Here is a 27,979-nt window from a genome sequence, read left to right as displayed (position 1 = left end):
CGCGAGAAGGCGACCGTCTCTCGCGTTATTTCCTTGTTTCCAGAATCCTTAGCGCGGAGTGGAAGAATACTCTTTTAGCTCCGCTTCTTTTGATGACTGCGGTTTCCTCAGCGGCTTCCCAGGTGCTGAGTCTGTGTGAGAAATGGCGGCCCCAGAACAGCCGCTTCCGATGTCAAGAGGATGCCAGAATTCTGCTTCGCTTTCTCCCCCGCGGGGCGACCGAACCCTTCTAGTGAGGCACCTGCCAGCCGAGCTTACCGCTGAGGAGAAAGAAGACTTGCTGAAGTATTTCGGGGCGCAGTCCGTGCGCGTCCTATCTGATAAGGGGCGCCTGGTAAGAGCGCTCGAACCCCTAGTTTCTGGGGAAGGTCCTAGGCCGGTGACGTGGGGAAGGGAAGTTCTGACAGAAGGAAAAAGGAGAGTGGGGAAGATGCGCTTGTGGAGTGGAGGCTTCCTCTTCCCCTTCCCAGTCTTTCTTCTTTCATATCAAAATATCTTTTGTCCCAAATCAAGTTTTAATTGGCCTGTGCCTCGATTAGTCGCCGCGCTGCGGAAAAGGGCGATTGAGAAAGGCGAAGCAGAAAGAATGAAAAGTAACCTTTATTATATTCCGTTTCTCACCCACCCTGGGAATCTCGAAACTCCTCGGAATTTAGAAATATTTCTCTTAAACTCAAGAGTACTCCCAAAAATATGTAACAAAGGGATACTTAAAAATCTAGGTTTGCTTATAAGCCAGCGTTAAGATATTCATCAAAATAGAGGAGAAACTACAGAAGTCGGCAACTTGAGTAAGCTAATTACAGGATTTCTACTAGATTTTTGAGGAAGATGTTCTTCATAAAAATTGTACAACGTAATCTTTCAGGGAGTGATAATTTAAAACTATTAAAAGTCCAACCCAGAAATGTACAAAATTACTTTATTTCCCATTATATCTGAAGATGTTTTACATGATTGCTCTTCATTAAAATAGTGACGGTGATGTTACTAAGTTTCTGCCAGATGATCTATGACGGGACAGGACATCAATAGTTTGTCTCCCTAGGTGATTTTAATATGCAGCCAAGGTTGTGAATTGAGTTAAAAGAAAGACCCATTTAAACTTTGCATTTGGCTATATAGTGAAAAGTTTAGATCTTTGGATGCGTTACACATGGAACATATTTTATGATTTTGGATAGTTTAAGAATGGGCCTCCCTGGGTAGTAGAGGTTAAGGATTGTTGAAGTACTTGAAAATATATTTAAAACATGCTGTGTGTGTGCACTTGCAAGGCTTTCATTTCAAAGAAGTCTGATCCTAAACTGATTTAAAAACACTGTCCTGAAATTCGTTATCAGTTAAATGATCTCGATTTCCTGCCTTTTCTGTGATTTTATTAGTGTCAAATCACTGTCAGCTGGTAAAATATCAGACGTCCTTATGAGAAATTGAAATTATATTTTAAATAATTTGTACCTTAATTGTTTTTCAGAAACATACAGCTTTTGCAACTTTCCCTAATGAAAAAACAGCTGTAAAGGTATGACTCCTTTTGTGTTACTTATTACCAACTTTCTATTATCCAGGCATAGTTAAAAAATGAAACATTAGGCTAAACTATAATTTTTAAAAGCAAAGTGAAGTAAGTGAAAGTCGCTCAGTCCTTTCCTTTCCTACTCTTTGCGACCCCGTGGCCTATACAGTCCATGGAATTCTCCAGGCCAGAATACTGGAGTGGGCAGCCTTTTCCTTCTCTGGAGGATCTTCCCAACCCAGGGATCCAACCCAGGGTCTCCTGCATTGCAGGCGGATTCTTTACCAACTGAGCTACCAGGGAAGCTCTTTCAAAAGCAAAAAGGTTTGTATTTCCAGAATTTGCCTCATTGGCTACATTCAGCTTGTCAGTTGGCAGATTTTGCCCAAAGTGTAGATATTTGGGCGTAAGACTATTATGAGTTGACCAAAAGGTTCATTGGGGTTTTTCTTTATGATGTTATGGAATAGATTAACAGGAACATGAATAAAAATTGAATTGTAACCTTTTGTATAATTAAAAATGACAAGCTTTGAAGGATGAAAACATCCTTTAGACATAAAAGTTGTAAGGCAAGATGCTTTAAGCATTAAATAGAGAATGTATATTTAAAAAATCCTAGGGGATCATTTGCAAAGGTGACCTTTGAGGTAGACCTTTAATGATTAGTTGGATCTTGAGACGAAAACAAAGGGAAATGGGCTTTCCATGTTTTGAGACCACTAAAGAAAACTGTGGAGCATGGAAAGCTCTAAGTGGAGCAAAAGCTGAGGGTTGAAATAGGACTTGGAAAGTAGGTTGAGTCTAAATTTGGGTTGAGGGGAGGGAGGGATTGAATTTTGTTTAGTAGTTATTCTTAAGGTACTTGATAAATTTAAGCTGACCAGTAATATAGTCAGCTCTATGAAAGATATCTTGTAGAGTTTATGTAATGGATTAGATAGGGAAAAAGATTAGACGTAGAAAAATCAAAAGGAAAACCTAGACAAGAGAACTGTTACAGTGGCCAAGGCAGGAGAAAAGATCTGAATAAGGAAGTAAGAAGACAAAAGAAGAAGTAGATATACATTGGGTAGAGATTGTGTTTGTAGGTTCTGTGATCCCTGTAGATATGGTTGAGAGAGAGGGAACACTTGAAGATTTTCAGACTGAGTTCTTGGGTTATTACTTTAGCTGATATGAGGGGCAGGACTCAGAGAATGTTTTCAAAGGTATGTAATGAATTCGTATGTTATCTGTTAACTTTGAGGAGCTGGTGGGCTACTTCTGTGGAAATATTTTAAAAAGCAATGAAAAATATGGGTCTAGAGTGGAGGTAGGCTTAAAAATGGAATTTCTTCAACAAAGTGAATGAATATGGCTGGCCAAAGGAGGAAGAACTAGCAAAGAAGACAGGGAGGGAGGGAGAAGTTAAAAAGGAAGTAGAACTAGAAAACAAATTCTCATGGATGCAAAGAGAAGAGAGTTTTAAGAAGACAAGAACCTCTAATGACACAAGGTGAAGAATTAACAGTCTAATAGTAAAGTGCTTTTTATTGGGGAACTGTAGAAATGACCAAATTCTTAATAAGGGGAAAGGACACTTTAAATTGTAGTGTATCCATACACTGGACTACAACCCTCAGAAAATGAAGTCAAATGAATATGTATTGATCAGGAATGTAACCCAGATAGATTCATAAACAAAGTTGGGAAATACATATTATGTAACCTTGGAGTTCTTGAAAACTACTACTATGTATGTTAGTGTATGCCTAGAACAAAATGTAGTAGAGCTATATACCAAATAATAAATGTCTTTCTCCCAGGGTGGAATTACAGAAGACTTTCACATTGTATATATTAAAATATAGGAAAACATTTTTTTCAAAAAAGATCTTTTGAAATACAGTTTTAAAATATTGTTGGTAAATATGGTAATGAACCACATTGTTTTAGAGTCAAGATTAACTTGGAGGACAACATGGAACCCGTCATTATCTTTGGGAAATACTTGTATCGAAAAGAAGGAATGAGAAGATGGTAGCAGTGATAGAGTTTTTAGGCTATAGTGCACCTGATTGATAGTTTTTTAAAACAAAGGGAGAGAAATGTTTATAGTAAGTAGCTGAGAAAGCTATGAGGACTAGTTAACATTAAAAATTAAAAGCTATAACTTTGAAGAGAACGTGTAACACATTTTGAGAGGAAGAAACTTGAAGTAATTCAGCTGTATTTCAGATAATCAAAGGTTCGTTGACAGTGAAGAGGTCTAGATTGAATTAAGGACTTGAAAATTATTAAAACATTTAGAAACTTGGTTTGTATAATGGAGTCAAATAAGAATGCATAAAGATGGTAAAATAAAATTATAGTCCCAGTTAAGCCCTAAAGTTCCATTTGTTCAAAAAATACACGGTACCTGCTATGTGCTGGATGCTTCTTTAAATCTTGGGATCTATCAGTAAATCAAACGCAGGTTTATACCATCATATGAACTCATGTTCTTGAATGGAGAGACGGACCATAAATAATAAACTTAATAAGTTGTTTAGTATTTTAGAAAATGAGAAATGCTATTTGAAAAAAAAAAAAAATAGGATCAGGAGTGCTGGGTTGAGAAGGTTAAGCTATAGTTAAGGTAGTTAGGGTTATGTTTGACCAACATTTTGAAAGAAGTAAAGGAAGTTAGCTAAGGAAATAATACGGGGAAGTGAATTCCAGTAAGGGGAATAAGCAAAACGCACTAGCTTGTGATCAAGGCATAAAAAATGGGGGCAGAAATTGAATTTGAGGTCAGAGAACTTAGAGAGGGCCATGACGTGCATTCTAAGTACATTAGATTTTGCTGAATAAAATTGGGTGCCATTGTAGTACTGTGAGCAAAAGAGCATCATAATTTGACTTATATTTAGAAAACTATGAGGACTAGTTGGGAGAAGGCAATGGCAGCCCACTCCATTACTCTTGCCTGGAAAATCCCATGGACGGAGGAGCCTGGTAGGCTGCAGTCCATGGGGTCGTGAAGAGTTGGACATGACTGAGGGACTTCACTATCACTTTTCACTTTCATGCATTGGAAAAGGAAATCGCAACCCACTCCAGTGTTCTTGCCTAGAGAGTCCCAGGGACAGGGAAGCCTGGTGGGCTGCCGTGTATGGGGTCGCACAGAGTCAGGCACGACTGAAGCGACTTAGCAGCAGCAGCAGAGGACTAGTTAACATTAAAAATTGAAAGCTATAACTTTGAAGAGAATGTGTGACACATTTTTAGAGGAAGAAACTTGAACTCAACACTTTGTGTTGAGAATAGATGGAAGGCAGGGAAGAGTAGAAACAGGAAAATGTGTTAAAAGATTAAACTGTTAGTTCAGTCCAAAGATGATGGTTTTTTGGACCATGGTGGTAGCAGTGGAGATGGTAAGGAGTAGTTAGATTCTAGATTAATTTGGAGGTAGAAGCAAATAGCAATTTTTGATGGCTTGGTTATGCAACATGGGAAAGAGGTGTTAAGGGTTATTGCAAGATTTTTGACATGAGTAAATGAAAGAAGGGAGTTGCCATTGAAAGTTTCCAGATGGGAAACATTTGAGGTGAGGGTGGGGAGAGAAGATTCAATTCCTGGAGTGTTAATTTTAAAATGTTTAAAATTAAGAGAAGCTATCCAGTAGTTGGGAAATATGTTCCTTGACTTAAGGACAGAGATTTTGACTGAAATTATAAGTTGGGAAATTATCAGCATAGAGACGGTCTTTAAATTTAGGGTACTGGATTAGATCCAAAAATAGATCTCTGGAGTATACCAACATTAAGAGTTCAAGACATCATAAATAAACCAAAGTGATTGAGGAGTAAAACACAATAATGTGGAAGAAAACTGTAGGGAAGTTATAATGTCTAGACTCCAAGTGAAGAACATGTATCAAAAAGAGTGAATTGTGTTAAATACTATAAAATGAAGATTGAGAGTTGACCATTGGTGTGGCAGTACAGAATTTGTTTATGACAAGCAGTGTCAGTGGACTGATTAAGGCATAAACCTGATTGGAGTGAGTTTGAAACTGGATGGGAGGAGAGGAATTTTAGATAGAGGGCATAGATGTTCCTCGAGGAGCTTTACTGTAAGAGTAATTTGAGAGGAGGAAGGGGGAAGAGGAGAATAGTGATAAGTGGGATCAATAGATGAGGAAAAAATACTTTTTAGGATGGGAGAAATCAGATTGTGTTTGTATGCTATTGTGGACAATCCCGTAGAGGACAGAAAATTAGCAATGTAGGTAGGAACACACCCTGTACAGTTCCAGAAAGAAGAAGAGGGGCTGGGATTTAGTGTACAAGTGAAGTGAAATGAAGTGAAGTTGCTCAGTCGCGTCTGACTCTGTGATCCCATGGAATGTAGCCTACTAGGCTCCTCAATTCATGGAATTTTCCAGGCAAGAGTACTGGCGTGGATTGCCATTTCCTTCGCCAGGGGATCTTCCTGACTCAGGGATTGAGCCCAGGTCTCTCAGATTGCAGACAGTCACTTTACCGTCTGAGCTACCAGGGAAGCATATACAAGTCAACTAGATTTAAATAAGAACATAGATCGTTGATATGTGATAACAGATAGAAGGTAGAATATGTGGATTCAGAAGATGGTAGATGAGAAATTATGGTTTGGAATCCGAAATCTCATTTTGTAGCTTGTTTTCTTAAAGTAGGAAGTGATATCCAAGGCTAAAAGAATGGGACAGGACTATCATGAAGTTAAGGAAGAAGGAAATAGTGCAAAATATTATCTTAGAGATTGGTAGAAAAAAATGAACTGAGAATGTAGTATGTAACTGGTTGGCTTCATTAAAGGTTGCCCTCAGATTGGTGGTTGTGATTGTGAATTTAAAGTGAGACCAGCCCAGTTCATTATGTTTGTTTTTCTAAACATATTCTGCTGCATTAGCACAGGAAAAGTTGGATTTAACCAGATCTTAGTTTTGCTAAGTGATTGGAAGTGATTGCCTAATGAGTAATGAAGGCTTGGCAGCCTGACATTAGAAATGGGTGAAAAATAGCCAAGGAAATGTTATCAGCATTAACAAAAAAAGTGTATAAATTACTTTATATGTGGTCTGTAACAGATAACTTAGGTACAGTTATTAATTATTTTACTCTTTTGTTCTTCCAACTGAAGGCATTGACAAGACTTCATCAACTGAAACTTTTGGGTCATACTTTAGTTGTTGAATTTGCAAAAGAGCAAGATCGAGTTCATTCACCATGTCCCTCTTTGGGCACTGAAAAAAAGAAAAGGTATGTAGATAGGTTTTCCTAGCCTTTTAAAAGTTTATTATTATTTTTTTAATTCATTAAAAATTTTTTTTAAATTAAAAAATTACTAATTTTTTTAAAGAGTTGTATTGCTCTTGGATTATTTTCAGACTAACAAGTAAATAATCTGAAACAGTAAATGATTGTATCTCTCTACTAAATCTAGTACTTGAAAGCAATACATTTGTTTGTTCCTAATTATGCATTAGTAACCTGAGTATTGATTTAATATTAGGACTTAACCAGTGTGAAATGAAAAGAGAGTAGGTGAAAGCGTTCAACTATTAAGTGGAGGGAAGGTAACTAGTATAAAGTCCTAATATATAGCAAGGTATCATTAATAGGCACAGCCTTGATTCCTAGCTGTAATTCTTTGTAGCTATATAACCTTTATAAATTGCTTTACACCAGTGGCTCTCATAGTACAATCCCTGCACCAGCTGCATCATCTAGAATCTTGACTGAAGGAAAGATTGTTCGTCCTTAACCTAGTCGTACTGAATCAGAAATTTGGGTTGTTGGGGGTGGTGAGGAGGATAGGCCCCAGCTGTCTGATTTTGAAGAAACCCTTGCTGATGGACATTAAAGACATTTGTGTGCCAGTATTTTATACCTGTGAACTTCAGTTTTGGTGGGTGAGGGCTGTCAGTAAGATTCATCATACCATCTTCGTGTCATTGCTATGAAGAATAAATGAAAACGTGGCTTGCCTTATATAATATCTGGAATTAGTTTTCTTTTTCATTGGTATTTACTTAATAGCTGAAAATTGTACTTTTGCAGCTGTTTTTATAATGCTGTGTTTGAAAAGATAGTGTCATTTTTGTCATTCTGTTTCTTCTATAGATAACATCAATTTTGATTCCATATTTCTTAGGTCTGATGATCCTGTGGAAGATGATAAAGAAAAGAAAGAACTTGATTGTTTAACCATAGAAAATGGAATTGCACCAAACCATGGGTTAGCATTTTTGTTTGTATTTCATTGTGTCTTTTGCTTTTATTTTGGATAGGTAGGTTTGTGTGTGGGGGTTATGTGTGTGTGTGTGTTGTCAAGATATTTTTAAAGGATATTTTAGTATATATAATGAAGATTTTTAGTGTGTTGATTAAACATATTGAGCATTAAGAGTTTGTCACTGAATTTGGTTCCATTAAAATGTTCAAAGTTGTAAGATAAGCTCTGAAAAGAAATGCTATATTCTATAATGCAGAGAGAAGGCAACTTGCTGTTTAAATGTAATCATTTAGATCTTTTAGGAACAGAGTACTCTTAGATTTACTGAATCATTTGAGCAATTTGTATGTTATTAGGTTACCTAAAATAAGTTATTGATATGAATCTTACTAAAACACAATAAGCATTTTAAGTATTTTTTTTAGGCTGACTTTTCCTCTAAATTCATGCCTCAAGTATATGTACCCACCACCTTCAAGTACAATCCTAGCAAATATAGTAAATGCTTTGGCAAGTGTACCTAAGTTCTATGTGCAGGTAAGTAGAATAAACATTTCTCAAAGTAAATACTTTCTCATACTTTTTAAAAAATAGTTATATTAATCAGACTAATTCCTATAGGGGTGATAATATTACAGAATTTTAAAGATGCCTTAGATTGGGCTGTTATAGCTAAGTACCATGATCTGGGCGGTTTTTAGATAATAGAAAATTATTTCTCACAGTCTGGAGGTTGGAAGTTGTATATCAGTGTGCCAGTAGAGTCAGGTTCTGGTGAGGGCCCTCTTCCGGATGGAAGATGGCCATTTTCTCTTTGTAACCTCATGTAACTGAAAGTGTGAGAGAGCTCTCAGTTGTGCTTTTTATAAGGTACACTAATCCCATTTATGGGAGTTCTACCCTTATGACCTAATAACTTCACAAAAGCCTCATGTCTTAATACCATACAATTACATGTTAGGATTTAACATATGAATTTTTGAGACGGACATAAACATTCAGTCCATTGCAGAAGGTAGTGAAAAAAGAACTACATTCAAGTAAGGGTTTTTATAAACTATAGTGTAAAAATACTATGTTTAGTATTAATACTAATAAGCATAAGCTAATTTGGGAAATGTAATTTCTGGTAATTCTTCATTACTTTAGCATATGCTTTTTCCTTTCTTAGAGGAAAAGATATATAGAGGATCCCTCAATAAATGCTTAGAAATATTGACAATAAAAGATACTTTTAAGTACAAAATATAGATGATGATTTTCTTTATTATGTTTCTCTATGTTTCATAATTTGCAATAATCAAGGGAAAAAAACACTTTAGTAAATTTCACATTGTAAGAATATGACATTTTTAATAATGAGAATAATGGTATTTTGTACAATTGATAAATATTTTAGGAAGGTTGATATTCTAAGTTATACCAGTGCCTGAGATATACCAGTTTAGCCCTTTCCTGGTATTATAAAGGCAAGAGGTGATCCTTCCTTTGCACTAAATTAATCACTAGTATTATTGCAGAGTTTTTAAGTACACTATCAGATGTGAGTTGAATCATGATTTTTCTATTTGATTTCAAATGTTTTATCCTTTTTATTAAGGTGCTTCATCTTATGAATAAAATGAATTTGCCCACACCTTTTGGACCAATTACTACCCGGCCTCCCATGGTAAGAAAGCTTTTGGAATTTTCAACATTCAAAATTTCGCTTCTTGTGGTGAGATTATTGAGGCTAAATTTTACAAATGTTGTGCCAGTGATCTCTAACGTGTATTGAAAATGAAGAACAAATACAAAGTTAACGTAATAATAGTCCTGTGGAGAACTGAAAGTGGGAAAAAGCCAGAACTTTTTTTTTTTTTTTTTAATTTTTTCTTTCTTGGCCATGCTGTGCAGCATGTGGGATCTTAGTTCTGTGATCAGAAATTGAACCCATGACCCCTGCAGTGGAATCGTGGAATCCTAACCACTGAACAGCCAGGGAATTCCCCAGAATATTAAAGTAATGTTTTTGGTAATAGAGGCCATCATTTCTCTTAGGGTTATTTAGTCCTTTGATCTAGAACATTGTGCTATCCTACAAGATAGTTACATCTAACAAGCTGAATTGCCTAAAATTTCCATTTTTCTGGTTTTATTGCTAGTAAGTTACATTTGCAGAAAAAAGGTTGATAATTTTTTATTAGAATTTACTATGCAAATCTATCGATAATTTTGTTGGTAGGTTATGTCTGCTCTTCAGTAATTTTAGTAGTTTTATTATTTTGCTGTAATACTCAGTACTTTGTTTTATTTTATTTTATTTTATTAATTGGAGTATAGTTTACGGTGTTGTGTTTCAGGTGTGCAGTCACACCTAAATCAGTTATATTAATACATATATGTATGCTGCTAAGTCACTTCAGTCGTGTCTGATTCTGTGGGACCCCATAGACAGCAGCCCACCAGGCTTCCCTGTCCCTGGGATTCTCCAGGCAAGAACACTGGAGTGGGTTGCCATTTCCTTCTCCAGTGCATGAAAGTGAAAAGTGAAAGTGAAGTCACTCAGTCGTATCCGACTCTTAGCGACCCCGTGGACTGCAGCCTACCAGGCTCCTCCGTCCATGGGATTTTCCAGGCAAGAGTACTGGAGTGGGGTGCCATTGCCTTCTCCGAAATATATGTATAGCCACTCTTTTTTAGATTCTTTTCCCTATATAGACCATTGTAGATTATTGAGTGGTTTCCTATGCTGTACAGTAGGTTCTTATGTATATTATGTATAGTAGTGTGTATATGTCAATCCCAATCTCCCAATTTATCCCTCCCTCACTTCCCACCTGGTAATCATAAGTTTGTTCAGATTCATGAGTGATTCTTAAGTCATGTTGTAACTCTTTTATTTCTGTTTTCTAAATAAGTTCATTGTACCATTTTTTTAGATTCCATGTATAAGCAATATTATATGATATTTGTCTTTCTCTGACTTAACTTCATTTAGTAAGACAGTTTCTAGGTCCATCTGTGTCACTGCAAGTGGCATTGCTTCATTCTCTTTAATGGCTGAGTAATATTCCATTGTATAAATGTCCCTTTAGTACTTTTTTAGGTAACAGCAATGAGAAATTATTTTAGAAGGCTAACAAATTGAAAATTTGCTTTTGTATTGTGCATTGATTGCTTTTCTAATGTCTATATTAGCTTCATAATTTTTCTTTGTAACTCCAAAACCTCAATGCCTGGCATGTTGTGAGGATAATAGTTAAAATTATACTAGCTGCTATTAACAAAGCTCAAATCTTAGTCACTTAACACAATTCAGACTATCTCTTGCTTGTGCCAGGTTCATTCCAAAAGTAGGGCAGAATGGTGTTCTTTCCTGAGTTACTAAAAAGATCCAAGTTAATCTGCACTATATGCATTCCCTGGTTGGTGAGGACAGTACTGTGCAGCCTGCAGATAAAGAAACGAGAGAATTTTATGTGTGGGAAGTCTTTATGCTTACCTTTTCATTGACTAAAACTTGGGTGAAATCTAACTGCAAGGGAAGTTTGGAAATTTAGTCCAGCTAGGTGCCAAGGCAGAAGAAACAAGTTTTGTGATCGACTAAAGTCTACTAAGGCAAGTGTTCCATCAATATATGTTGAATGTGTAAAAGAAAATCATGAGGAATAGAGAAATGTGAGAATCATGTACCTGAATGGAAATAGTTTTCTATTTGTAAACATCATAGATTACCATAGTATTTTTTGTTTTTACTTAGTATGAGGACTATATGCCATTACATGCACCTCTTCCACCTACATCTCCTCAGCCACCAGAGGAACCTCCTTTGCCAGATGAGGATGAGGAATTATCTAGTAAAGAATCAGAATATGAAAGCAGTGATGATGAAGACCGTCAAAGGTATGTAATGTCAAATATTTGTGTAGATTCTAATAAACATAGAATATATGAATGAAATTCTCTTACTCTTCATAAATTTTGCATATAGTTCTTCCTAATTCAGGGTCCTTAGCATTTGTTCATTCCCAGCTCCCCATCATACTATAGATTAAGGCCTGAGACTAGAAATCAAGACCTAAGGAAAAATTTTTGCATGATGAGTAATTTTTTTGATTGATCATGGTATAAAATTGATCATTGTTTTTTATTGATTCTGTATTTGAGAACTTGCCCACTTGTTACAGTTTGTTTATAACTTCAACATCAGTAATTGCAGTGCTTTTACGGTCTTCTAGCAGACATGGGCATGTACAGAATGGTGAAAATTTTGAGTCATTTGATATGCACATCACTCATGAGGTAGAACAAAGTGACATTCTGTCTTCTTGTTTCAGCTCTTATACTGTAAATAAGGGTCTTTTTCACATTTTTGTGCTGTTTGTTGTTGGTTTTGCTGTTTAAAATGCCCTCAAGTGTAGTGTTGAAGTGCTGTCTAGGGTTTCCAAAATCAAGAAGGCTGTGATGTGTTTTATGGAGAAAATTCTGTGTGTTAGATAAACTTTGTTCAGGCCTGAGTTACAGTGCTGTTGACTATGAGTTCAGTGTTATTGAACCAAAAATATATATTAAATAAGATGTTCTTAAAAGTAAACAAACATAAAACGAGGTGTGTAATGATCAGTTGATGAAATGTGAGCACGTGCTTGCAGGAACCTAATCCAGAATTTCCTTTAGGGACAGTGATTGATTATTCAGTAATTCAATGTTTGCGAAGCCTTTACAGAGCAAAGTTAGGTTGTATTTCTGTTTTGTCAGTTTACTTCCCTGGACTTTATTTACCTCAGAGTAATTTCTAGAGCAACTTTATAGAATTTTATACAAGAATATTCACAATAAAATTACTACAAACGAATTATTCTTTTATTGGTTGTTCTTTTTTTTTTTTATTGGTTGTTCTTGACGATCTACATATATTTTATTTAAAGCTTCTGGCAAAGAGCAATAAGTTGTTAATAATGTTCAGCAGAGCCTAAAATAGAAATTGCTAAACATTTTCTGTAAAGGGCCAGAGTTCTGTTGTAGTGGGAAAGCACCAGTGGATGATACCTAAATGAATGGATGTTGCTATCTTCCAATAAAACTTTCTATTTAAAAATAAACAGACAATGACTAGATTTGGTCCTTTGGCTGTAATTTGTCAAACCTAGCCTAGAAGACCTGTATAGGCAAATGGTGAGAATCATAGATACACACAGAAGCCACCAGATAGAGGGAGTGTTTTAACAGGAGTCAGAATCCAAGCAGAGAATCTAGGCACCGTATACAAGTAATCAGCAGCAATTTGACTGTTATTGAGGCAACATCCACTTGAATAGTGTGGCTCCTTATACATTCTCTTTCTAGGGAGAGAGTTAAAAGTCAAAGCATAGGTGGGGTTAAAACTACCAAAATGGGAGTTAGTAGACCATCTGTCTTGTATAGAGATATTTATGAAGGCTGGTAGCTTTTGATAGACTAATTTGTTGCTAAATAAAGAACAAGAAGTATTACAGTGGATTAATTAACCTCTGTAAATTTTATTTTCTTTATGAAAACAATGATAATAATGAGAAATGTTTTATAGGCCACACTGTTTGCGTTTTATTTGAATTTCCATTTAGGGATGTAGTGAGGAAGTCGGCAACTAATTCATCTTAAGTCATGAGAACAAAGCCTTTGAATGAACTAAGCTCTGGTTTCATGCTTCTCTGTTATCTTTTGAAAATATTATAAAACATGCTACTATGTATTTATCAAAAAAATATTTATTGATTACTTACATAAAATATGCCTTGCACTGTTGTAGAGGCTTAGTATACTTTTGGTGAGCAATTTATAAATATAGATATATGTTTCATATAACTGGATTTATTCATAAAATTTTTGTTAAACCATGGTTTTTAAGAGGCTTTAAAAATTTGTAGCATATGTTTTCATTTTTTTCTTGCTTAAGGAAAAAGGGTTTAATACTTATTTTAACTCTTCTTAACTACTACATTTTATTGTGCTTGTTTTCAAATTTCACAAATTTAACTCTGGAGAAGTAGAGCTGTGACTAATGGTTTTGAACTTGCGTTGTGGAAACATTGTATCTGATCCTGTGGAAGAGCCAATAAAGACTAGAGAAGATCTATTCTAAATATTCATAATCATAATGGAGATAAGTTATATACAAAGTATCAATTGTCACCCTTTGGTTGATTAAGCTGCTTTAGAGTATAATATTTGAAAACTGTGTTTTCAGGAACAGTGTAAGTTATCTTGTTTATATAAGGATGCTTTCCAACAATTATGCACAAAATATTTTAAAATTAAGTATTTAAGTCTAGGTTTTCTTTAATAATTAGAATATTAATCAAAATAATTTTACTGTGTTTATAAGATCTGTTGACTATCTGTCAAGGCAAGAGCAGTAAAGTTACATAGATTATATTTAGTGTATCTTGTTTAACTTTGTGATACAACGTTCAGTCATTTATTTGGGGAACTAATAATTTTCATAATAAAACACATCTTTAAAACTTGACAAGTTGCAATTAAGTAAATTCCCAGTTCCTTCAAGCTAAGATGAAAATTGATCAAGGAGATTCATAACTTGAGCTTTTGTCAAATGAATTATATCTTAAATTATGACTTAGAAATTCTACTTAAGCCATACAAATCATTTTATAATTTATAAGCTCAAATAAAAATTTAAGCTTAACAAAAACAATGGTAAATAACTGGGCTTTTGCATAAATCTTTTTTACTCTTCTTTCCGCTAATATAGAATGACCAAACTAATGGAACTGGCAAATCTTCAGCCCAAAAGACCAAAACCAATAAAGCAGCGCCATGTGAGAAAAAAGAGAAAAATAAAGGATATGTTGAATATACCATCATCTGCTTCACACAGGTAGTTTTGTTTTAGATTATACGATAAGAGTTCTTTATATAATTTGTTTAATTGCTTAACTGAAATCATTTCTCATTCTGACTTCTATCAGTGCATTTCGTTTACCAATGATTTCTTATTTGCCAAATTCACAAGTATCCCTAATTTTCTCAAAGTTGACCAGCATTTGATACTATTGACTATGCCAGGTTTCAAAATTGTCCGCCTTTAATTTTTTTGTTTCTCATATTTAACTCCGTCTCTTCCTCTTTTTCTTCCTACTTTTTTCTTTTATGACTTTCACTCACTCACTTACTTGCTTTTTAAATATTGGATTCCATATATTCCTGTCTGTAGTCATTTTCTATTCATATATTTTTACTTCTTGTTAATATCATTAATTTTTATGATTCACCAGTTGTAACTGATAGATTCCAAATCTCCATCTCTAGATTTAAACTCCTGAGTTTTATTTCCAGTTTCCTGTTTGGATACTCAATGTCTTGTATGCACTTAAGGTATTATTCAAAGCAAAATTAATTTACTTTCATTATGTCTTTCTCTTCCTGTACTGACAGTTTTGATAATGGCATCACCAGTGTGCTTATATGAAAGTTTGTTAGTTTTTCCTAACTTCACTACCTGATATCAAACATTTTTTTGCTTCAGAGTACCCTCGCAGGTACAAGTTCACATGGCTTAGCACACAGGACCCACCTTTAAATATTTATTAAATGTGTGATAAGTTCTATGCTAAATATTGTGGGGTTTGGAGCATGCTTCCAAAGCTCAGTGCTATCTTTTCAGTGAGTTAATAGTCTTATGGGCAGGTAAAACATACACACAGATGACTATTGTATTATCAATTATAATATTAAATGATATAACAAGATGTAACTGAGAATGAAAGATTGTGAGAAAGGAGAAATCACAGCCAGTTAAGAAATCTGGAAAGACTTTAAGACAGAGGAGACAATTTGAGCTGGGCTTGAAGGATGAGAGGCAAAAATGAGTCAGGGAAGAGAGATGCAATTTGAATAAAAAAGTACATTTCCAGAGGTAAGGCAGTTTGGTGCGTAGGAATAGAAATGATGAAAGGGAAAGCTAGAAGGATGTGGAGATACCTGCCTTAAATGTTATGTAACAATATTTGAATACATTGAAGGAGCTGTTTTAATACATTAAAAAATTAAAAATTTCTCTCAGATTTTATCATCTTATAGTAAGCTTTCAGGAAATATACTGATGTGGGGTGATGATCAGGGCAATGCATATGAAAGAATTTTATTAGATATAAATTAACTTCCCAGTATGTCTTAAACTTTGTGTTAGAATAGAGAAATTGCCAATGTAATAGTGTTTATTACTGTGTATTTTGTTTGAAATGTATTATCCCTTTTGACTGATTATCTGACATTTTGCATTAACAAATTTTTTTTTTTTTTAAATTATGGTAGAAATTATTAGCCTGTTTGCCATGGATTTCTGTGTACTTAAATATCTTAATCAATGAAAATTGCCATTAATTACAGTTTTAATTCTGTTCAGCTTTTCTACAAGGTAAATTTCCTTTGAACTTGTAAGTAACTTCATAAATTGAGAAAAGTTTGTTAAAATGATGTTTTTACATTTTTAAAGGAATGGGTCTTTAATCTTTGGATTTTTTAGAATTATTTTCTCATGTTAAGTGTACATAATATGATGCATATTTCCCACCTGTGTATGTTTTGACACCACAGTCCCGTGCTTTTAATCCCTATAACAGCACCAAACAATTAAAAACTAATATAGTTGACCCTTAAACAACATGGGTTTTAACTGTGTGGGTCCGCTTGTATGCAGATTTTTTCAGTAAATACTACAGTACTGTATGATCTGAGGTTGGTTAAGTCCATGGATATGGATCCATGAATACAGAGGAACCATGGATATGGAAGGCTGACGAAGTTACATACATACAGGTTTTTGACTCCTGGCGTCAGGGCCCTTAACTTCTTGAGTTGTTCAAAGGTCAGCTGTAATGTGAACCAATTAAATTTTCCAGTGACTACATTAAAAGATGAAATTAATTTTAATAATGTATTTTATTTAACCAGTTATACCTGAACTGTTATTTCAAAATACAATTAATATAAAACATTATTGAAATGTTTTACATTTCTTTTTTTCCACACAAAGTTGTCAAACTCTGGTGTATATTTTGTACTTAGAACATAAGTACAGATTAGAACATAAGCAAGATTTCAAGTGCTTATTAGCCACATGTGGCTTATGGCTACTCCATTGGCCAGCATAGATTTATTATATGTAGTATATAGAATACAGTGCATAAAATGCTTACATTACACACAGAATGAACTTTTTTGCATATTGGCCAATATCCTGACGTTTAGAATCAGTAGTCCTAAAGTTCTATCTCTTGTCATTTTCTGACTGACTTTATGCAATTATTTAACATCCTTTAACCTCAAACTCCTTATCTGTCTAAACTGAGAATTTAATAATATCCATATGAGAATAGTTGTTAGGATTTTTGAAGTATTAAATGTAAGTTACTTTGTTCAGTGCCTCTAGTGTGTTTTATTAGCTTTTTAAATTTAAAGTTAATATAAAATTATGTTTTTCTCAAAATTTTGTTTGCAATTACAAAGTAATGCTATCATTGTTTATAAACAGCAATTTACATCCAGTGTTGTTACCTTCGGATGTATTTGACCAACCACAACCTGTAGGTAATAAAAAAATTGAATTCCATATATCTACTGACATGCAAGCTGCATTTAAGAAAGATTTAGAAAAGCAACAGAATTGTGAAGAAGAAAATAGTGGTAAGCATATTCTAGTTCTTTAACATGCTATGTAAAAATTTTTCTCAGTCAGTTTTTTGTATTAGAATTAAATTTTATATGCTTCTGTTTTTAGTATTTGTGAGTATATTTAAAATGTGCAATTAGATCTTTCTTAGTGTCATGGAATACTATTCTTTTTAAACTTGTTAAGTAAAACTAAAATTGGTGCTAAATGTGTTACCTTTTATTTAGAGTAATGAACTCTAGGGTGAAATTTAGTCTGGTTTTTCCTGATGTTTACTTACCCAAAAAATATAAATGTTTCTTGTATTGAATTAGTTTTCATTGCTTACTAAATGTGTGATGCTCTGTGGTTTTATTAGTACAGTTGAATTACTGGTTAGGAAAACAAGCTGTGAAATCTTTAGTACATTTCATGTAATTTTTTTTTAATTCAAAAGACATGGAAGGTTGTTAAACAAGATACCATTCTTAAGTTTAAAAATAATATACTGATATTACAGATTTTTTTCCTGCTTATTTTAAACATTATTTTGATATTATACTACAATGGCATTTCTTTATTCTTTAAATTTTTAAATTTTAGAAATAATACCAGCCTATAGAAAATATAATCAGAACAGAAGCCTGTGACATTTTAAGAAGTTAACACCTCAAACCCCACTTTTCCCTATTTGACTTCTTAGAGATAAGCATTGTTAGTAATTTGATATGAAGATAGTCCTTCCAGATCTCATCCTATGCTTGTGTATAAACATTTTATTTTCTCTCTTTTTTTTTTAAATAATCATCATAGGTTACTTTTTGAGGCTGCATTACACTCCATAGTAGAGTTATGTCAATATTTCAATCAAACTCTAATGATTGAAGTTGAGGTTTTCATTTTATTATTATAGAAATTCTGGTATGTACATTTTTGTACATACATCTTTAAAAGCCCTTGTATGAATATAGGATAGAGTTCTAGTAAGTATTGCAGATGTACTGAATGAATAGCTAGTTTTAAGTCTTGTCTGTCTGATGGTAGTGAGAACACGTTGCCTTTACAGATAGCTGTTTTTTTTTTTCTTTCAGTGTCTGTATTTGATGGCTAGTGACCCTTTGACACAAATTTCTATTTTTTAAGCATAATTTACTCAAAGACTTTATTGAGGGGCGTGGCAGTCATCCCATTCTGTATCAATGTAGAGTAATGGTGAATAAACAATGAAAACAGTTCTAAAGGCTCTTTTCTTCCTGATGCCTTCAGGCCACAAAAGATCTCTTGGAACAATAGTTTTTCTACATTAGGAGACTTTTAAGATCCTAAATGTGGCATGCAAATGTGGCATGTTTGCATCGTTTTCATAGCTTTTTTAAGGTTTTGTTTGCCTTTTTAGGTAGTATAACTGGGAATTTTTCTACTGCATGTTTAATCCTGTTCTTCCCAACCCTCTACCCCAAATCAGTTTAACTTTCACTGAAGCTAAGATTCATGTTTTCTGAATGAAATTCATTATATTGCTATGTTGTGAATTTAAAATTTATAATGATTTTAATTTTCCTAATTGAGTAAGTGTGCAAATACATATTTTTCTTGACCTCTTGTAGGACCACCAGTATTGACCTTTGTTTTTTTTTTTTTTTTTTTGGTGGGGAGAAGTATAATGGATGGATTTTTTTTTTTTTTTAGTATCCTCAAATGGAAGTGTCTTATTTTATGATTTTCATGTTATAGTGACAGAATTGAATAGTCATGATAGAAACCATATGGCCTGCAAAACCTATACTGTTTGAACCTTTATAGAAAAAGTTTGCTCACCCATTTCAAAGCGTTGAGAAAAACACCAAAGAGGTTTAGTGCTAGAAGATATCTTAAAAATTAAAAATGGAAAAGAAAAACTATTTTGAAGGGAAGATTTTTAATGGCTAATGTCAATGTTAACTCTAGATTTACCTGCTACTGAAGCTGATGCATCTAATATAGGATTTGGAAAAATCTTCCCCCAACCAAATTTGAACATCACAGAGGAGATTAAAGATGACTCGGATGAAATGCCATCAGAATGTATTTCTAGAAGGGAGTTGGAAAAGGGCAGAATTTCTCGAGAAGGTAATTGCATGAAATAAACCAGAACTTACTATTTTACATTTCTTTGGCCCTTCAGAAGCAAAATAAATATCTTCATGTTATTTACCTTAACTAAAGCATGTACTTCAAGACATATCTTCAGTTAAATGTTTTTAATCATCACTTTTGGTTTTTAGTGCTCATACTTTTATAGGGAAGAAAGTATCGCTCAATACAGTGTTCCCAGAGTATATTTGTTTGGAAGAATGTTTTCATTTCTGAGACTTTTATATGACATCTTAAGTCAGTGTGACCAACAGTCTGGAATTCTGTATTCAAGATACAGTTGATAGACCATCACAATACTGTGTCTGAGATGTATGCAAAGCAGTTGTTTGTCTAAAAATATAGTTTTAACTCTTTGGTAATTAAAAGCCTGTGTTTATGAGTTTTATATCCTAATATGATAGTTTTTTTTACTTCTAATGGATTTTTTCCTATTTTAGTATATCTTAAAATATTTAGGGGTTTTAGATTGACATGTGACACACAATATTTTCATAATAATTGGAAACTGACTTCTAAATAGCATTTTTGCTTAAACATCTAGTTGTCAGGAACACATTTCAGAGACTGAATAGAAATAGCTAAATAGAGATTCAGAGCCCACAGTTTGTCTGAAATACTTGATAATTACATTTTGAGTAATTTATTTTACATTTGACTATATTGGTTTCTGGTACTTAGGGAGATTGACTTTAATCAGAAAATAACACAGATGTTTGATAGCATATTTATTTGCTTCAGTCTTTCAAATAAATTAAAATTAAGCTTTAATAAAAATATTTTATGGATACATTTTAGTAATTTTAGATGCCTGAAATTTTTTAACATCACTTTAGATTCTTAATGGGTATTTTTATACCATTAGTAACATTGTCATTAATTTCTATGATTTTAACATTTTCTTAATGCTTATTTTGTCTATTTAGCAGTTATATTTGATTTCTGTTAAAGTTTTTCTTCAAAAAATTGATGAAACTGTCTTAATTTTGTATCCTTGTCTTGCTTTGTTTTTATGTAAGAAATGGAAACACTTTCAGTTTTTAGAAGTTACGAACCTGGTGAACCAAACTGTAGAATTTATGTAAAGAATTTAGCTAAACATGTTCAGGAAAAGGTAAGTTGAAATTTATAAATTGGTTTTATTATTTTGCATGTTTTCCCCTGGTTTTCCTTATTAGTCTTTTCTTTGTTGAAATTCTAGGACCTTAAATTTATTTTTGGAAGATATGTTGACTTTTCATCAGAAACCCAACGGATAATGTAAGTGGAATGTATATTGTCAAATTTTGTTTTGTTTTTAATCTGTTAGAAATTAACCCTTTTTAAATATCATTTTCCCTTTAGTGATTAAAATTATATGAAGAAATTGTTCATACGTGTTGCATAATTAATCTTTTAGACATCTAGATCAGGATTCAGCAAATTTCTTTTTAAATGAACAGTAAAAATTTAATATTTTTATATTAAAATATTACAGTGTCTGTTGCAACTACTCAGTTTTGTCTTTGTAGCATGTAAGCAGCTCTAAACAATACATAAATGAATATTAATGACTGAGTTCCAATAAAACATTTATAGAAACAGGCTTCATCATAAATTCTAGACTTCTTTCCTAATCCTAAAGCAGTGGTTCTCAAACTTTAACGTGTCTAAGAGTTTAGTAAAACCATTTCCTTGGCCCATCCTAGAAAGTTTGGTTTTCTAAACTGAGATAGGATGGATGAATTGGTGTTTCTAAAAAGCCTGTGGATAATGCCACAACTGCTGGTCCAAAGATTAGATTTTGAAAACTAGTGTTTTAATTACTAAACCAGGAGTATATGGTACTAAAGCCAAGTGTTTTAGATTCTTCCTGTAGTGGTAGCTTCTCTTTCAGTTGAAAAGACTTCCATTTTATGAGTACAAAAGAGAAGGATATGATTGTAAATGATTTAAAAGGTAATGTTTGAAGTTAGAATTTCATTCTTTGAAATTTTATAATTAGTTAAGTCTAAAATATGTATGACCTTGGCCATATAAATTAGAAATAAAAATTAGAAAATGTAAGAAGGGAGACTCTTGAATGGAAGTTAGATAGAGAAGTGACTAATTAATAGCTAAAGTTAGGGCCAAAAATACAAACCAGATTTTGCATTCCAAGTTACTCTATTATTCCATAGTGTATTCTCCTGTCAATATTTCAGGGGAGGAAACTATACTCTAAAATTAAATTTAAAATTAATATTTTAAAATCTTAACCTGGGCAATGTACTTCTTTATATAAGCATGCACTGTATTTTAAAAATGTCCGTTTATACTCATTAGTGGCAAATACCTCTTTTTATAGGGATACCAAAAGTTTATTTTGCTGGATGTGCAAAATGGTAACCCTTGTTCCTGTTGTTGCTTTTGTATAAGCAGAAAAAATTTAAAAATATATACATTTGTGTGTGTGTGTATGTAAATGTATATATGTCACACACAAATGTATTGTGTTATTGTGTGTGCCGAAAAACATCTATTTCTGCTTTATTGACTATGCCAAAGCCTTTGACTGTGTGGATCACAATAAACTGTGGAAAATTCTGAAAGAGATGGGAATACCAGACCACCTGATCTGCCTCTTGAGAAATTTGTATGCAGGTCAGGAAGCAACAGTTAGAACTGGACATGGAACAACAGACTGGTTCCAAATTGGAAAAGGAGTACGTCAAGGCTGTATATTGTCACCCTGCTTATTTAACTTATATGCAAAGTACATCATGAGAAACGCTGGACTGGAAGAAACACAAACTGGAATCAAGATTGCTGGGAGAAATATCAATAACCTCAGATATGCAGATGACACCACCCTTATGACAGCAAGTGAAGAGGAACTCAAAAGCCTGTTGATGAAACTGAAAGTGGAGAGTGAAAAAGTTGGCTTAAAGCTCAACATTCAGAAAACGAAGATCATGGCATCCGGTCCCACCACTTCATGGGAAATAGATGGGGAAACAGTGGAAACAGTGTCAGACTTTATTTTTCTGGGCTCCAAAATCACTGCAGATGATGACTGCAGCCATGAAATTAAAAGACACTTACTCCTTGGAAGGAAAGTTATGACCAACCTAGATAGCATATTCAAAAGCAGAGACATTACTTTGCCAACAAAGGTTTGTCTAGTCAAGGCTATGGTTTTTCCTGTGGTCATGTATGGATGTGAGAGTTGGACTGTGAAGAAGGCTGAGGGCCAAAGAATTGATGCTTTTGAACTGTGGTGCTGGAGAAGACTCTTGAGAGTCCGTTGGACTGCAAGGAGATCCAACCAGTCCATTCTGAAGGAGATCAGCCCTGGGATTTCTTTGGAAGGAATGATGCTAAAGCTGAAACTCCAGTACTTTGGCCACCTCATGCGAAGAGTTGACTCATTGGAGGAGACTGTGAGGCTGGGAGGGATTGGGGGCAGGAGGAGAAGGGGACGACAGAGGATGAGATGGCTGAATGGCATCACTGACTCGATGGACGTGAGTCTGAGTGAATTCCGGGAGTTGGTGATGGACAGGGAGGCCTGGCGTGCTGCAATTCATGGGGTCGCAAAGAGTCAGACATGACTGAGTGACTGATCTGATCTGATATATATATATATATATGCATGTGTGTGTGTATGTACACACCATGTTTATGCATCCTTTCTATTTCCAGTATTGCCTCCCATTAGCATTTGAGAGGAAAAATAATTCTGTATTGAGAAACTGTACACATCAAAATGATAAATTAATAATTGTTTCCTGTGGGACTAGTCTTGTGAATTTTTTAGAAAAAAATTTAACTGCACATTTTGATTCTTAAAATTTCTTTATATGCTTTTGCTAATCTCATAGACTAAATGCTAGGCAGTATTTTAGTTGTAAATTATAGTCTGTTTTTTAAGTAGTTTAGAGTATAGTTTCCTCCCCTGAAATATTGACAGGAGAATACACTATGGAATAATAGAGTAACTTGGAATACAAAATCTGGTTTGTATTTTTGGCCCTAACTTTAGCTATCAGTATAACACTGAAGAATTCACTCAATCTCCGTACACATTGTCTGTAAAATGGTAATTTTTGACTAGGTGATCAATAAGGTCCCTTTCTTCTCTGAAATTCCATGTTACTTTTCTATAGTTTCTGTCAACCCTTTTATTCTTGGTTGTATAGTTGTTTTTGTCACTTGAGTAAACAGTATTAAATTGGCTGCATAAAACTTTTAAAAAAGAGATGAAAGAAAAACTTCTTTACTTTTATAGTTGCAAGTATATATGATTTTTTTAAATAATATATACTTTTATGATGGTTAAAAGATGATAAGAACATCATCAAACTTATATTACCTACTTATGAAAACAATTTTAAAACAATATAAAATATAATTTTAGAATGCCTAAATAATGTGCTAATCAGATAGTAGAGTCATTTTTATTCTGAAATAGCAGAATTTTAACTTAAAACATTCTCATTCACTTCATCAGAATGCTTTGACATTCTTTAAGTCAAAACATTATTTCTTCCTTGACTTCTAGGTTTGATATACGTTTGATGAAAGAAGGTCGCATGAAAGGACAAGCTTTCATTGGCCTTCCAAATGAAAAAGCAGCGGCAAAAGCGTTAAAGGAAGCTAATGGATATGTTCTTTTTGGAAAACCTATGGTGGTTGTATCCTTCAAATTAGTTGGTTCCAGATTGAGTTTATAGCAGTAAGGGTATAGTTGAAACTAATTTTTATATTATGCTTTGGAAATCTCAACAGCTTGCATTCCAGCTTGAGAATATTCAGTTATAATATTTATAATACAAACATTTGAGTCAGATGACAATGTTATTTAGATTTTTATTGGAAAATAAGCATAATGAGGCTATTAAAATCCATCCAAGTCTAAACATTTTATTTAATACTTAAAATATATATACTTGTTAAACCAAAGATAGTACAGTATCATTTTATTGTATTGTAATTCATATTTATGTTTAAGAATTTTAATAACAATATATCATTGATTAGCCATCATGCTTTCCGCAGTTAATGCAATTTCAAACTAGAAATTAGTGGATAAATGAAGGAGCAGAGGTATAGGTGTAAAAAATGACTATAAAAGAAAGGGAAAATTTTTTACTTCTCCCCCAGGTCATAGACAAGTAAGAGGCAGTCAAGAAATACTGACGAATGACTGAGTAGGAAGACAAATAGAGAAATTAAAAACTCTGCTCCTACCCTACATTAGGATATTCTTGATAATTCTTTAGAAAAGATTCCTTTCATGTTTGTGAAGTTAACCTTAATTTTTAAATATTAGCAGTTTGCTCGATCTGCTAGACCAAAACAAGATTCTAAAGAAGGAAAAAGAAAGTGTTAAAAATTAGTAAAGGTAAGTGTGGCGATAACATACTAAAAGGACAAGACTTTCTTGAGAGAAAATTAAGAAAGGATAACAGCCTGAGTAATGTTTTTAAAGGATGCATCACTCTGACTGTCTAACTATGCTGTTAATTTTCATTAAACTTCACAATTATGCAATAAAGTTCATTTGTATGTAAAAAATTAAATTTGGAGAGAATGAATTTTATAAGGGCAATGTATCTTTATTATTCTTAATTTACTTTCTTTTCTTAGAAAAAAAGAGTACTTCTTAAATTTTAACATGTATTATAATCACCTAGAGAGCCTGATAAAACACAGATTACGGGGTTTCCTCTAACCCCCACACAGAATTTCTGATTCAGTAGGTCTGCAAGGGTGTTTGGCTTTGGGTAATCAATTTTCCTAGTTTTCCTGTGAATAAGAGGTTCTCTAGGATACTGGACTTTTTAATGCTAACACTGGGAAGATAGATGTCTGCCAAGTCAGGACAAGTTGGTTACCCTTGGTGGGACCTGAGAATTTGCATTGCTAATTACTAATTGTCCTCCTCACAGAAATATGTCCATATTTTTTGGAATGAAGTATTTCAGCTTTAAAATAAGTAGTTTTAATTCATAATTCAGTAATTTCATAATTAAAAAGTGGTAAAATGAAGCACTTTATGTCAATGTTGATTTAAGAAAGATGAGTGGAACTATATTCATTTTGTTTTAAATCTTTCTGCTTTAGAATAATGAAGAACATGAATAAATGAGCCAAAATTATTGATGGTTAAGCTGAAAAAATTATATAAAGAAAGTTTTGCTAATGTTTATTCCTTTTGGGAGGCACCTTGAATATTTGAATTTTGTAGTAAAGTATCTATACTGATATAGTCAGACGTCTTACAAATACTTTAGAAGAACAGATGAAAATAAACCATTTTCTATGTGTTTAAAAAAATTACTTGTAAATTTAACATGAAATATGAGGGAAAAAAATTAAACTACATTCTGCTGTTCTTCTTTAGAAGCATCCCTGCGTAAATACTGCTGTAATACTGTCATACAAAGTGTATCCTTTCTTGTTGTATCCTTTTGGGGCAGTGTTTTTTTATTTTCATAGAAGTGTTTTGTCTCTCCCCAACCCACTGATCCAGCTTATGCAATAATTTTTCTTTTTAACAATGTACTGAAATTAAGTATTTCTAAATTATCTGTGTTGATTGAACAGATCTTTTATGTGGTTTTTAGATTTGTTGCTGAATTTTCTATGCTATCCTTTAGGTTATGTAGTTTTTCCAGAGAAAGTTAGTGAATCAGGTCAACTTATTTACGTGGAGAATGGATACATTTGCTTTAACACAGATTTTATTCTTGCTTCTTCTATTTATGTATTTTCTAATTCAGTAACATAAATGCTTTCTCTTTCATGATATATGTGGTTTAGGCATTCTGTATAACCTATTATAAAATTTGGGGAAAAGGGTTTTTCCCCCCTATAAAAAGTACATGTGTTGACATTTTAAATAACTGAATTTCAGTGTGAATTCCAAATAAGAGTAGCAGACATCTGAGGTTTTATTATTGAAATCTCCTTTGAGATAGCAACTAGAAGTATCTTTTTTCCCTTTCTTTTTCTAAACAAAATAAAAGGATTAAGAAAAGAGTAACAGAGAGGAGAAGACATAAAGTTGACTCAGGGTAGCACAGTAAGTGGAAAGAAACAGTTCTGGTAGGTATGTAAGTGGTTTCCAGACCTGTTGATAATCAGAACTGCCCAAATAGTGGTTCTCAATTTTGGCTGCATATTAGAATGACTTGCAGAACTTTAAAAAAAAGAAAAAAACAAAAAAACTAAAGAAAAATAATAAAGTAAAAAGTATGTTGCTTGGGTTTCTTCCCAGAGTTTTGTTTTAATTGGCCTGGATTTCTGCATGGATATCAATATTTTCAAACCTCACAGAGTATTGGTTCTAATGTGCAACCAAGATTGAGAACCACTGAGGAAGGATTTTTATACGTTAAGATTCCTGGACTCTATCCTAGAACTGATAGATAAGAATCTCTGGAATCAGGACCAAGAATCTAATTTTCCCTTATTAGTTCTAAAGACTGACCAATTTGAATACTGCTTTGTTAGATTAAACTGATTACATGGATCCAAGATATCACCCTAGCCATCTAAACTTTTATTAGTAGGAAAATACAGCATTGGAGTCTTTACATCCCTTTTCTTACTAATTCTACTAATAGTAGGATTTTCTTACTAAATCCTACTAATAGTACAATGAAAACAATGCAAAATTCTGTTAATCATTATCACTCAAAGATACAAAAAGCAGGAGATATTCAAATTGCTGTTGCTTTTTTCTCTTGACACAGTTAAATATTTTATTTTTTAATGTTATAAATCAGTTTACGTGCTGTTAGATAATTAAAATTTTGTTGCACTGACATGATTCACTAATTTTCCAAATATAAATGTTCTAGCTTTTAGTTATTTTCGAACTAGTGAACTGTTTAATAATCACTATTTTTAATGAATTTTTATGGTGTTTTAGGTTCCTTTTATCTCTCAAGTACTTTCCACCTTTGTGGAGATGAAATTGACCACCTGGACTATGGAACTGTGCGTAATAGCTTTTAAAGTGTATTTAAAAATTAAATCTATATGCATTTAAATCAGTTTATTAGAGATCTATAACATGTATTTTAATCATCTTCCTCATATAATAAATTATTTTCTTTCCAATTAAAATAATCTTAATTTTTCTTTGTTATTTATTGAGGAAAGTATAATTTGATAATTACATAAATTTTTTATCAAGTAATTTTATGATACTAAATATAAATTTTCTTTTATGGTTACAAATATTGCCCTTTTTCATTCTTACTTGTATACTGATGCACTTATTTTTTGTAATTATTCTCAGAGTAGTTTTACTTGGTTGAGTTTTGATGATTTTGATGTTGTTTTGATTTTGTTTTTTCTCTTAAGTGGTGGGGGATTTTTCACAGGTTAGGGAATTTGTATACTTGCCCTAACAGGTTTTCAGTGTTGTGTCTCCCAGTGTATCAGAATGTCACTCAATAAATTTTTCCTATATAAAATTA

General features: G+C 33.2%; 1 protein-coding gene across 8 annotated transcripts; it reads left to right on the top strand.

Annotated features, from left to right (window-relative positions):
* RNPC3 (RNA binding region (RNP1, RRM) containing 3) lies at positions 1-27,979 on the top strand. 8 transcript variants are annotated; one of them, XR_003110089.2, is made up of 17 exons: positions 1-334; positions 1,478-1,525; positions 6,668-6,786; positions 7,682-7,765; positions 8,188-8,299; positions 9,363-9,431; positions 11,505-11,647; positions 14,496-14,621; positions 17,277-17,428; positions 19,341-19,502; positions 20,546-20,640; positions 20,728-20,786; positions 24,049-24,181; positions 24,820-24,891; positions 25,894-25,937; positions 26,519-26,597; positions 27,427-27,979. XR_003110089.2 is itself a non-coding variant. In XM_006050162.4 (15 exons), the coding sequence occupies exons 1-14, from the start codon at positions 143-145 to the stop codon at positions 24,877-24,879; spliced, it is 1,503 nt and encodes a 500-aa protein (XP_006050224.2). In that variant the 5' UTR covers positions 1-142; the 3' UTR covers positions 24,880-24,891; positions 25,894-27,979. The 8 variants fall into 8 exon arrangements, 3 of the variants coding, with proteins under 3 accessions (XP_006050224.2, XP_006050223.2, XP_006050222.2); XR_003110088.2 differs by having other exon boundaries at positions 26,519-26,601; XR_326801.4 differs by having other exon boundaries at positions 26,519-27,979.

The sequence above is a fragment of the Bubalus bubalis genome, chromosome 6 (assembly GCF_019923935.1).
Source record: "Bubalus bubalis isolate 160015118507 breed Murrah chromosome 6, NDDB_SH_1, whole genome shotgun sequence".
Lineage (NCBI taxonomy): Eukaryota > Metazoa > Chordata > Mammalia > Artiodactyla > Bovidae > Bubalus > Bubalus bubalis.
The sequence above is the reverse complement of the archived record's forward strand: the minus strand, read 5'-3'. Positions and strand labels throughout refer to the sequence as shown.